The sequence below is a fragment of the Ochotona curzoniae genome, unplaced genomic scaffold, assembly GCF_017591425.1.
Source record: "Ochotona curzoniae isolate NIBS_2020 unplaced genomic scaffold, NIBS_Ocur_1.0 contig_883, whole genome shotgun sequence".
In the NCBI taxonomy this organism is placed as follows: domain Eukaryota; kingdom Metazoa; phylum Chordata; class Mammalia; order Lagomorpha; family Ochotonidae; genus Ochotona; species Ochotona curzoniae.
The window spans coordinates 38,122,501-38,135,019 of NW_024466599.1; the positions used below are offsets into that span (position 1 = coordinate 38,122,501).

Consider the following 12,519-nt stretch of genomic DNA (forward strand, 5'->3'; position numbering starts at 1 on the left):
AACTAGTCTTTTGTGAATTTTTTGTACATAAGTATTTGTTACAAATATTTTAGCAAATGCTTTCTATTTCTCTTGCTTGTGCATATCTTGGCTGGCGTTATAGAAAAGTAGTGCAAACATTATTTCCTTAATGGGAATGAGGGGGTTTTATTTCCCTTTTTTTTTTTTTTTTTTTTTTTTTAGTGTTGGGGGGTGAGGAATGGGTGGGGCGGTTTATGTTGAATGTTTAGTTTTTATTCTGCATGATATGTCATGTTGTGGGATCTTTAGAAAACTTCATACTGTATGAATAAGGAAATAAAATATTTGAAACTTGTTTGAACGTATGTGTTCAGTGGTCTGTGATGGACTTCCCAGTCGTAATTTTTTTTATTGGATCTTTTATTGTAAGGCATGAGTGAAACAGGCTTTATCAATGAGTAAGAAAAATGAAATCTACAAACCCTAGAGAACCCCTCCCCGTCCTTCCCTCTCAGTCCTGTCCAGTTGTTCCCTTAGCTCATCCCTACCACTAGCATTTCCTCTGCTCTATTCCAGCCATCCGGGTCCCTTGTGGCACCTGCAGCTTTTGGCTTGCTCCCACCCCAGACCTCCCATGCCTTCAAGGCGTTGTTAGACATGCCCTGCCAATTCCATTTATTTTCTAATTTTATGATACAGTTCAACACAAACATATCTGGGCTTTTATCTCAGTTTTTTTTCTTTCCATAGCATTTATCTTCTACTGTTTCTATATTTTGTCTTAAATACTGAATAAAAGGAGTGAAAGTTCCATTAGTGATTTATCTTACTAATGTATGGCCCCAGTTGTTCACAAGGGTATCTAGCTCTTAGTGATTGCTCAGCAAATAATAAATGGATTAAGTTAATAAATGGATTAAGTTCTTGTGTCACTGCATAAAACCTAAAAATTATATTTTTGAGGTGTTTATTTTATGGCAAGGATGTTTGTATTGTCAAGTATGTAATGGGTAGTAAGCCACACTGTGCAGATGAATCTGATCCCTTGGAGTACCCTCGGAGTTGTTTGTAAGGGTTGTGCAAGTCTCATATCTCCGTCTTTAAAGATTTATTTACATGAAAGGCAGAGTCAGGGAGACAGAGATCTTCTATTTGCTGGTTCACTCCTCAAATGGCCATAACAGCCAGGCTATGCTAGGCTAACGCCTGCCATTATTTCTGGCCAAAGCTTCTATTAGATCTCCCACCATGGGCTGAAGGAGCCCAAAGCTTCAAGCCATTATTAATAGGAATTTAAGTAGAGCATCTGGAACTTGAACCAGTCCCACATCTCCATCTCTTTACCTAACAGTGAAGAGTCTTATAGATGACTATCCCAAAGTGAAACACCAACATACAAAGATGTAGGAAATACTTGTAAACTATGTATCTGGTAACACATTGACAGTGTATCAAGAACTACCCCTCATCAATAACCTGATTAAACATCGGCAAAGGATGTGAACAGCCTAAATATAAAGGGTACAAATGGCCCGCAGGCATGCGGAAGAATGATCAACATGTTATTTGGAAATGCAACTGAAAGTCACAATTAGATAGCACTTAATATGCATTAGGGTGCATTATTACCCCAACTGACGCACCCCCCCCCCCCAAAGAAAAAAACCTAGAGGAAGATGTAGAGAAACAGGAAGTTCCATGCATTGCTACTGGGAGTGTAAGACGATATAACCACCGGAAAAGACATTTCACTGAGTGTTGAATCACCCTAAGATCTAGTAGTTCCATCTCTGGATGTCTTTGTCATTAGTATAAAGAAATATCAGAGGTAGCCAGTGCAAAGAAAAGGATTAGTAAGACAACAGTTTGGAAGCATAGGTTTTGGCTCTAGCAGGAGGCCCTTGGAAACAGAGTTAGGAACAGTTGGTGAGACAGGCAGTAAAGTGACTGAGCCTAACTGCAGCTTTTCTTTCCTCAAGTATTTATTCAAAAGGCACAGATCTTCCATTAGTTAATTCACTTCCCAAGTGGGTACAACAGCCAGAGCTGGCCCAGGCAGAAGCCAAGAACTAAGAACTCCACCCTGAGCACATTTGCGGGTGGGTGATACCCAACTGCTTGGGCCATAATCTGTTATCTTCCCAGATATATTGGCAGGAAGCCATATAGGGAGCAGAGCAGTTGGGACTAGAACTAGCTTTCCCGTGTAGGATGCTCATAGCAGACATAGCAGCTTAAGCTGATGCACCTGTGTCAGTTCCTAAAGCGGCTTTTACCACAAACCACCCTCAGTAACCGCTAGAGCTCCCACTATGTCCATCTAATAGAGGATCCCCAACTCCTTGCGGACTAAGCCTTTAACACTTGGACCTTTGGGGAGCAGTCAGTATTAAAACCATAGTAGTAATCCAAAGTAAGGGAATCAGATATTTGTGTCCTGTTCAAAGTATTCTTCACAGTAGCCTTAAGGTAGAAGTGATCCAGGTGGCCATGAGCAAACGAGTGGGTAGAAATGTGCATATGTTCAAATGCATATTTAGCCATATTATTTAGGTGGACAGTGTAATATAGATGAAGCAATTAAGACATGTTAAGCGAAAAGCCTATAGCAAAGAACACATAGGATTCCACTTCGATGTGAATCCAGGGGTGATCAAGTTCGTACAGTGTGACTGCCAAGTACAAGGGAAAAAGAAACTAAAGTTAGTGTCACTTTTGATTCCCCTGTCACTTTAGGTGGCCTGACAGATGGAGTCCACATCCTCTGGAATGACCTGGGGGAAACCTCCAGATCTCCAGTACCAATCACTGTATACTTAAATATCTGATTCCTCTCAGTCCCATTCCCCACCTACTTAGCAGTACATACTGAAGTGTTAGACGTTAGTGTACTAGACACTGCATGTCCACACATCTTATAAGGCCTTAGAGGTGACAGGAAAATACAAGAACAATTTTAGAACAGAGTGTGACAAGTGCCACAGAAATGTGGTTAAGCACGGATGAATTTTAAGGCATCAGATTTAGTGTCTGGGCTTTAGAGAAAGATTGAAAAAATGATCTAGTTTCAGGTTGAGAACTACTGGTATAAAATAGTCAAAAACAACGATCTGTATTCCTTGATCCACTGCCATACCAAGTTGTTTGGATCCTACTCAAATGTCACACTGCACCCCATAAACACATACCTAGTACTGTCAATTGGGTGGGCACTCCCATAGTGCTACTCTCCAGGTTAAGGGAAAATACAAAAGGAGGGGCCCAGCTGTCAGGTAAATATATTTGTTCACTTTATTATTGAGAATTAACTACATAAGAAATCGTCAAATAAAGTAAAACCAGACAATACCAAGAGATTCCATATTTCCCCAAATTTATGCTCTTAATCTGGGCCTCGGTTCCTTAAAAAGCATTCCAAACATTAGTGGCCATCTAGTGATGGTTTGTTTCAGTCGTAATGACTTGGAAGCCAAATTAAAGCTGCATCCATTTCCCAGAAAAGTATCCATATGTAGTAGTTGTCACAAATTTGAGTGAAGTATGGGTTTGAGTCCCAGCTGCTCTGCTGCTGGTCCAGCTAAAGCACCTGGGAAGGTGGCAGATGAGGACTTAAGTACTAGGGCCTTGCCATCCGTATGGGAGGCTTGAAAGGAATACTGGGTTCCCTGGCCTCAGCCTGGCCCAGATCTGGCTGTTCACCCATTCGGACATGGAAGTAGCAAATGGAAGAACATTTTGTTTTTCCTATTCTCACTCTGTGCCTTTCAATCCTTAAAAAACAAAAAACACAACCTATTGTAATTGCAAAACAGTATTCTTGGGAGAAAAACATTTTTTTTTAAATTATTATGTGACACAGTTTCATAGGTACTGGGATTCCCACCACCCCTCCCATAACCTTCCCCCCATGGTGGATTCCTCCACCTTGTTGTGTGACCACAGTTCAAGTTCAGTTGAGATTCCTTCATTACAAGCATATACCAAGCATAGAGTCCAGCATCTTATGTCCAGATAAGTTCAACGGCTTTTTGGGGAGACCTTCTCTGGTCTGAAGGTAGAGCCAACAGAGTAAAAATCCGATCAATCTAAAGCCCCAACATAACATCAGCAACAATATACAATGTTATGGTATTAATAAACATAGTGTTGAGTAAACAACCAATTAAAAAATAATGCAAGTTCTTAACCACATCCTGTGACTACTCCATTGACATTTCAACAATTGAGGTTCATAACAGTTATAGGAGGGGTGTAGCACAGGGTTTTGAGAAAAACATTCTTTTGCTTGCTTCATGATGACTATAAAAAAGAAATATACCTAAGTTGGTCATGTGTGGCTACTTTAAATACTTATTTGACAAAATAACTTTCCTCACATTAATATTTTTCAAGGAGATCTTTAATTTTATTAACTACAAAATATGTATAAAGATTAGTCGCTTAGTGTAACACAGCTGCTTGACCTGATTAAAACAATTCAAATCCTCAGTGCTAAGGGTCATGATTCAAGGAAGTCTCCTGAGACGAATCTTTTAATTACAATTTATACAGAAGAAAGAAATGTTTAAACACTCAAAGTTACAAGTTCATAAATAAAAAGCTACACATTCATACAGAACAACTGTTTAAGCAAGACATCTTTCCTAAATAAGACTTACAAATGAGGCAAATCTGCTACATGTGCTTTAAAAAAGGTAAATTATATTTAATGTCTAAGTATATTAACAATATTAGGTTTTGACATTTATATTGGTAGTAAACCTTTGCATTTATGCAGCTTGCTGAGAATGAAGAAGGAAAGGAGGCACAAAGTGGCATGGTTTCGTGGGACCACCTGCAGTCAGGTCTTCAGAGTCCAAAGATAGAAAGCCTCAGGTGAAATCAGAATCGATCTGCTGACCTGCTAGCCACAGCTCGAATATTGCCATAGACCTTCGATGGAGGATTTCCTGCAAAGGAAAAAAGTGAGCTGAAACACGTAAATGCCTTTCCTTGCAGAGAATATGACCTAGAAGAGAGGGTCTACAACCTGCAAAAGAACAGGGCCTTTATAAAGCTATGCCTTATAAACTGTTTCAAATCAATAAAAGAATCTCTTTACCAAATATTCTCCAAAAGTCATGTACAAATGTTTAAGAACCAAAGGTACTGATTTGTCCAAGTGTCTCCTAAGAGGCCAGTCTCATCAGGTCTGGGTACCCTGAGAAAGAACCAATTGCTTTCTGAGCTAGCTGCTATAGACCTGCAACTCTAACCACGTCTGCTGGATGGGATCGGCTGGCTCAGGTACACCAACTGCAGGCCTTCAGCACTGCCCCTTTCGTTAATCCCAAAAGGTCATGTTCCCTGCTACTCTGAGATGGCTCTCCAGTGAACCACCCTGGGAAAGTAGCAAATATTTAAACATTATTACCCAATATCCCGTTTCTGTTTTCAAGCAGAGACAAATGGAATCCAAGCAGAAATGCTACCATTCCTCCTCCTTTCCACAGGCCCACAGCTCAGGTTCTTTAACACAACTCTACTTGGCTTTACAATGTGGTTTCCGTTCCCAAATTCTCCATGCCAGAGACCACCACAGGAAACCACCCTTACCCAGAATGAGATTGCAAATGGCAGTTCTTGCCATCTTGATATTTTGGAAAGAGCCAAGAATATGAACCTTCCTGAAAGAGAGAAAATGAGAAAAGTCAGCAACACAAAGCATTTCCGTAACTCCTGTAATCTAAAAACATGATCTGATATGTTTCCTTACTTGAAGTAGGCAGGGGCAATGGCTAAAACAAAACAAAAAGCTGTAAATATACCAAAAGTTACTTTACAGAAGCACGTCTTAGGTCTGTGAATTATTCCTAATTTAAAAAAGAGAAAAAAAAGTTCTTTAAGATATAGTGGAGCTGCCAGCCATGTGTTGGCAGTGAAAATCCAGGCAAACGGAGACTAAGGTGAACTATGTCAGCCAGTGGATTCTGAATAGGTTTCATCGTGCTTGAAATGGCGAGATTGGCAGCAATTCAGAACTGTTGAATTACCAAAACCACTTGAGCAGGACCCTTGGAGCATGCCCAACATCAGGAACCTGGGATGGGTGGGAGGCTGGGTGGGGCTTCTCCCCTTCTCCCCTTTGCCCCAGATACAGAAAAAAAGTGTGGAAAAAAAACATACATAAATTAAAAAAAAAAGAAAAAGAAAAAGACTAGCTTAAAAAAAAAGATACAGTGGGGCTGGAGCAGTGGCACAGTAGCTAACCCTCTGCCTCGGGGCACTGGCATCCCTTGTGTGACTGGCTGAAGTCCTGAATGCTCTACTTCTGACCCAGCTCTGTGGCCTGCAAAAGCAGCAGAGGATGGCCCAGGTCCTGGGGCTCTGGCACGCAAGTGGAACACCCAGAAGAAGCCCACAGCTTCAGAGCAGCTGAGCTCTAGCCATGATGCCCACTGCGGAGGATGGCAGACCCCTCTGTCCTCTCAATATAAAATCTCCCTTTCAAGTAAGTAATTCTTAAGGGAAAAAAAAAGATATAGTACCATCCACTGAGTGCTTTGTATATGCTAGGGTTTTGCACACAAGATCTACTTCAATCCTCACTTGAGGTTTATTAAATGTTACTTCCATTGCACAGATGAGGAAAGGCATTTACGCACAATGTAGGAATCTGCTCAAGACCACACATTAGTAGAGCTGGTCACTGAATACCCAAAAGTGCATGTTACATTTAGTCACAGCATGCTTCATTTCAAGTTTATAGCTTCCTGGAATTATATAAATTTCTTCTTTAAAGATCACTGACCTTTTGAGTGATTATCTTCACTAATTTAGTAGAGAATTTTGCCTTTCTTTCAAAATGTTTTCACTGTGTCTTCTACAATGGCTACTATTTAAATCCTCTTTATCTCAAACCTGTTAATAATATCTTCATCTTCTTGCAAAAACTGGCTCTCAAATAAAGGCTAGTTTTTCCTTCCGTCAGCCAGGGGGGATGGGGTGTGGAGGGCAGGGGGCAGATGCCTTCCTGACTCCTTATGCCACATCTACACCACTCACAACCCTCAAAAACAGCTTCAAGTCTGCTGTCTTCACACTCTATCACCCACCAACCTGATTACCAGGCTCCACGACTGCCCGGCCGATCATTCTCAAGGACTTTGGTTCTCAGCAGGCTTTCCCTTATGACGCCCATCACAATGCCTGATGGTTTCACTATCTGAGAAGTCGATTTCCAAATCCTATACTCTCTAGCTACATCTTTTATATCGATACTGGGTCTTTTTCCTACCCAACTCCATCTTCTTACTTTCCATGGTCATATGTAGGTCTTGGTCATTACCAAAATCTAATGCCCTCCATAATTTCAGTTTGAAACACCCAACTCCACCTCTACTGTCATCTGTCGTTCAAGTCTCACCACCTAACCCACCAACAACAGGAATCCTTCAAACAGCTGTCAGTACCTCTCATCTATGAATCCTACCACCTTCACTGTCCCTCGCACCCTTGGCAGCCTGCCACCCCTTCTCTGCTCCATCCAAGAACTTCCCAGTTTATCCAGAGGAAAAGCCAACCTTAGAGCCCATGTTTTTACTGCCCCTACTGGAAAATTCCACAAGTCCACCAGGCCTGCCTGCTCTTTGCCGGGTATGCTTTCCTAATTTCCAGACACCTGGAGATGGATTTGGTACACATTCACGTGGGCTCCTTCACCCAATTCCTCTAAAATGGCCATAAAGCCATAAATCCAAGAAGGTGGCAAAAGATGAATGGGAGAGAAGCGACTTTTCAGATCCCAGTGAAGACACCTATATTGGCAGTGGAAACATCAAGAAGTAGCAGTCCAGGAAAGGGCAGGACAGACCCCAGGGCACTCCACCAGCACAAAGGGCAGCACTGCAACCTGACCCAGGATGAGGGAAGAGCGGGCAGGGCAGCTTTTGGAACAGAACACTGATGTTTCTGAGTACACCACACAGAGATACAGGTGATGGATAGCTTTTTACTGAAAATCAATTACCTAACCATCACCTTCTCAGGGGGGCAGCTAAGTTGCAAAGGAAAGATACTCTAGGAGCTCATGAATGTATCAAGCACTCATGCCTGCAGTTAGCTAACCCTGAACACCAGCTGGTCTAACAAAGGCAGCAAGGTGAGATGACTGTGGGGACGAATGATGGAAACGCCAGTGTGTGTGGTGGCGTAGGTAATGGGTGAAAGCTTCATCTTTTATGGCAGAAGTCAGCAGTGACTCTGAAAAATACAACACTGCATGCATAAGACATGTGGAATTACACCAAGAAGTCTAAAGATCAGCTGGAGTTGAAATTAGTTCCTGCAAGGAGGGTGAGACACAGGAAGGAAGCAGACACTGCCTATGTGTACCTTGAACTAAGAAAAACATCTCAACTAGCAATGGAAGATGAAGAAATGGAAGCAGCATGAAAAAAAAAAAAAAAGATAACCATAAGCTATTCTGTTACTGAAATAACCAAAGTAATGAAGCAATGGGTGGAAAGAAATACAAGCCTGAAGACACACAGGCAGCATTGTTCGCCTTCTCGTACACTGGACAGATGCGTCTGGAACAGACTGCTTTTAGTTTTGCATTCCGTTCACACCTTAATGTTACTTGCCAGGTAACCAGGAACTCATGGAACAAAAAACTTACACGTGTGTTATCATTCATTTTTTGGGGACATCAAAATTAATGGAAATTGTTAAATATACAAGTTTCCAATTAGCCTATTTACAGCAAACTACAAAACACACCTCTTACATTTCAAATAATTTCTAATTCAATTTGCAAGAAAAATACAAAAGATAAAGAAGCAGCAACATTCCTTGTAATTAACTCCGAACTGAAGAGTAATATTCAACCACTGTTGATGGATTAAAAAAAAAAATGAGGGCTGGCACTGTGGCGTAGCTAGGTAATCCTATGCCTGCAAGCACTGGCATCCCATCTGGACACCAGTTCTAGTCCCAGCTGCTCCACTTCCAATCCACCTTCCTGTTAATTGGCCTGGGAAAGCAGCCAAGGATGGCCCAGGTCCTTGAGTCCCTGCACCTGTGTGTAAGAGTTGAAAGAAACTCCTGGCTTCAGATCTGCTGAGCTCTGGCCACTGGGGAGTGAATCAGTGGATACAAAATCTCTCTCTCTGCAAAAATATGCCTTTCAAATAAAAATAAGTAATCTTTAAAAAAAACAAAACAAAAATGCAACTCTTCCATGCAGTGCTGTCAATAAAGAAATGTTGAAACACTGAAAAAAAAATGAAGATATTCAAAACACATGCTGATTAAATGAACCTACACACTCTACTTCCATTTATCTGAATTTCTAGAAAAGGCGAAATGCAGATGCCACTCCCAGAGCACACCGCACTTCCGGCTCCTCTCCTTGCAGTCCCCATATAACCACTCTGATTTCTTACCCAATGCACAGCACTCAGCTTCCTTGCAAGGAAAGGCACTGAGATGCCTCAAGGGTTTTCAGAGGTTCATGGAGACAGCATATGATGTAAAAGCTATGCATACACTTTGAAATTCTCTAAAAGCGTTTTGTAAAGAAAAGTCCCGCTGTGGCACTTTACTTAATGTTTGCTCTCCCCCATGAAGAGACACCCCCAGGATGCTACTTGAACCCTCACCTGGAATGTCACCTCTTTTATTGCCAAGTCTAAACCTTTCCCTTAGGGCTGAAGGAAAAATAGCTATAATTTGTAAAATTTTCTCAGATGCAGTGATGTGGGACATGTACTGACAAATACTGAGTGGTGACACAATGCAAAAAAAGGTAACTGCTATCACTTGTTTTAAAAACAAGTCAAAGACCAAACGCAAATGATGACAGCAATCCTCTCAAGACCAGATACTTACACATCAGCCAGTACTATCCGAGTCCGTGTCACATTCTCTATGGTGAATTTGGTTTTTCCGCCTTTGCCAGCAATCCTCCCTATTGCCCTGGACAAGTGGTCTCCCTTTAGGGGCTTAACTGAAGGAGAAAAGCCAGACATGAGGTGGCAAGTGATTCCAGTGCAGTTTCCGCCCCCTTCCCCCCCCCCAAACAATAATGCTCAGTGCCCTCTCCTGACTAAATAACACAGAATGGACACTGATTTAAGAACTGCCACCAACACAGCTCCAGTCCATGCTATCAGAGAACACCACAGGAAGCCACAACACAATCGATACCAAGTCAACACCACAAAAGAATCCCGTTGGAAAACAGGCTCACCATCGGTTATTTCAAAGGACTCCAAGAAGAGGTCATCCAGTCTGATGAGGGCCAGCGCATCCTAGAACACACACACACTGTGAAGGCCCTTCCACGTACACAACAGCACTGTGGTATAAAATTCACCAACTTCAGAACTAGAATGTTCAAATTAAAAAACAAAAAACAAAAAACAACTAATCCCCTGATGGACGTTCCCCCTGAGTGTTTCTAATCCCATGTCGGGTACCGGGACTCGCTCACCTCCACCTGAAAGCCAAGAAGAAATGCTTTCACAAAATCAGCAGCTTTGGTCAGGGAACTGACATCCTTGGTTTCTTTACAAGTCTGGACAAAGAGAGAGACACAGAGAGAACACTTTCACCTAATAGTTCATTACGTACCAAGAGCAATCACTTGTCTGATAACGTCAGCCAAGATACGCAAGTTCATTAAACCCTTGGCTTTCGGCTGAGCAGTGGGTCTAGCAGTTAAGGTATTGCCCGGCCCTGGAGTACCTGTGGGCCACGCCGGGCTGTGGCTCCCAGCCTCACACTAGCACAGACACCGGATGGTTGAAGTGACTATGTTCCCGACACCCCGAGGGGGCACACGCTCACACCCTCCAACTCTTAGCTATGGCTCAGCCGGGCCTGCTCACAGCAGGGTGGTGGGGAATGAAGCAGGGCATGGAAGCACTTGCTGTCTTACTGCTGCTTGAGGTGCCTGCACCCTGAACCGCAGGGCCAGGCTTCAAGTCCTGGTTCGGCCCTCCTTTCCAGCTGCCTAACCCACACCCTGGGAGGAAGCGGGTGACAGCCACAAGTACTTGGGGTCCCAGCCACTCACACGGCAGACCTGATTCAAGCTGCTAGACTGTGGCTTCAACCTGGCTCAGCCCTGACTGTTACAAGCATTTGAGAAGTGAATCAACAGATGGAAGATTCCCTGTGCCTTTCAAACAGATTAATAAAACATTTTCAAAACTTAAAAAATAATAATAATAAAAAAAAAACCCACTAACTTTTATCCTTTAGAGATGTTGAAAATGCAAGGTATCATCATAAAAACTTGTGGCCTGGGAAATTAATTAGGCACTGACAATGAGGACAGAGTAGAAAAAGGTGATTTTGAACACCAATGCAAGGGAAGCTTTTATAAGAGGCCTTGGCAACAAGCCACAAAAGCCTGAATCAAAACGCCAACAGCGGGGTTCTGCTGTCACGATCCTTGCTATTTCAAATTGTAGTAAGTATTTAGAGCAGTACCTCTTTTGGCTCCATCATCACAGCCATTGACAGACATGAGTCTAGCCTTGTAAAGGAAAAACCTTGACACTGGCCACCGATTCTGGCGTCCACACAAACCTAGCCCACTGTGACAATGACTGCCTCTTCAACAGCACAGAAAATCTAGCGGATTGGGACATGCCCGGCGTGCTTACTCTAATCTCCACATTCCTTGATTTCAAGTTAAAGCGAATCTGCAGTCCCAAATGTTCCACAATAGGAGTAAATATCTTCATCCAGTTTTCTTTCAGTGGAGTATATCTGTTAGCTGGGACTGGGATTTTCCTCATTTCTTCTTTCCCACTCTGTAAAAAAAATATATATACAAGTGAGGAGACCTAGGGGAGCGGGGCGAGTGGCGGAGCTGTGAAGTGACAGCTCCCTTGATCTGAACAAGTTCAACACGGTCACCGCCCTAAGAGCCTCACGGCAAGGACGCAGACCCCCCGCTCCCCCAGACCCAGGCCACCGGCTGCATCCATCTCCCCCGGAGCCCGTACCAGGAGCCCGTCCCCGGACAGCGGCGGGAAGACCGGCCTCTTGGCCGGCCGGCCCTCCTCGGTGTCCATGCGGCCTCCATCGCCGCCCTCCCCCGGTGCGGACAGCTGCTCAGCCTGCCGTTTCTTCGCGCGCCGGCCGCCCTTGCGAGTGACTTGAGTGAAGCCATCTTCGGCCCCAGGGGCCTGCGCCTCCATCTCGGTTTCCATCGCCGGGAACCTGCAGCCCCCAAAGCGCCAACACGTGCACGGTGACACTGCGCAGGCGCACCGCGCAGCCGCCAGACCCCGCCAATCAAGCTCGGGGATCCGCCCCGTTTCCTGAGAAGTCCCACGCCGGGGACCTGAACCAGGAAGTGCGAGGGCCCTTGCGGGCAGTCTGTACATATGCCTGACTTGACGGACGCTCTTCGCCCGAGCAGCTCTCAGCCAAAGTACTTGAAAATCCCAAATGTGTGTGTGTATGCGAAATGCAGGGGGCCAGGGCTATAATCAGATTCTCACTATCTGTAAGGAAACGTCTTGTGCCATCTCAGGATCCCCTCTGGCATGTCGGAGATAA

The 12,519-nt window shown here is 43.6% G+C and overlaps 2 protein-coding genes across 3 annotated transcripts in view; one reads left to right on the forward strand and one right to left on the reverse strand.

Moving 5' to 3' along the window:
* The window catches only part of PPP3R1 (protein phosphatase 3 regulatory subunit B, alpha), a 51,433-nt gene extending 51,117 nt beyond the window's left edge, over nucleotides 1-316 (forward strand). Inside the window, exon 6 of the mRNA XM_040993299.1 lies at nucleotides 1-316. This exon is cut by the window's left edge and continues 1,805 nt beyond it. The gene's annotated coding sequence lies outside the window, so the exon portion shown is untranslated.
* Nucleotides 317-4,644: 4,328 nt separating this feature from the next.
* PNO1 (partner of NOB1 homolog) lies at nucleotides 4,645-12,203 on the reverse strand. Of its 2 annotated transcripts, XM_040993300.1 has the most exons (7): nucleotides 11,961-12,203; nucleotides 11,616-11,765; nucleotides 10,436-10,519; nucleotides 10,193-10,253; nucleotides 9,832-9,949; nucleotides 5,557-5,627; nucleotides 4,645-4,910 (listed from the first exon to the last, which is right to left on the reverse strand). In XM_040993300.1, exons 1-7 carry the CDS (start codon nucleotides 12,165-12,167, stop codon nucleotides 4,843-4,845), a joined length of 759 nt encoding a protein of 252 aa, XP_040849234.1. In that variant the 5' UTR covers nucleotides 12,168-12,203; the 3' UTR covers nucleotides 4,645-4,842. The 2 variants fall into 2 exon arrangements, with proteins under 2 accessions (XP_040849234.1, XP_040849235.1); XM_040993301.1 differs by lacking the exon at nucleotides 5,557-5,627.
* Between the last annotated feature and the right edge of the window lie 316 nt (nucleotides 12,204-12,519).

What these genes read in the sequence shown, in the direction of transcription:
- PNO1 (XM_040993300.1), bottom strand. Translation starts at nt 12,167, where the DNA reads ATGGAAACCGAGATGGAGGCGCAGGCCCCTGGGGCCGAAGATGGCTTC. An exon ending in GTCCTTTGAAATAACCGATG is followed by an intron (nt 9,950 to 10,192) that starts GTGAGCCTGTTT and finishes TTTCTCCTTCAG; the next exon opens with TTAAGCCCCTAAAGGGAGAC. An exon ending in CATTTGCAATCTCATTCTGG is followed by an intron (nt 4,911 to 5,556) that starts GTAAGGGTGGTT and finishes TTTCCTTTGCAG; the next exon opens with GAAATCCTCCATCGAAGGTC.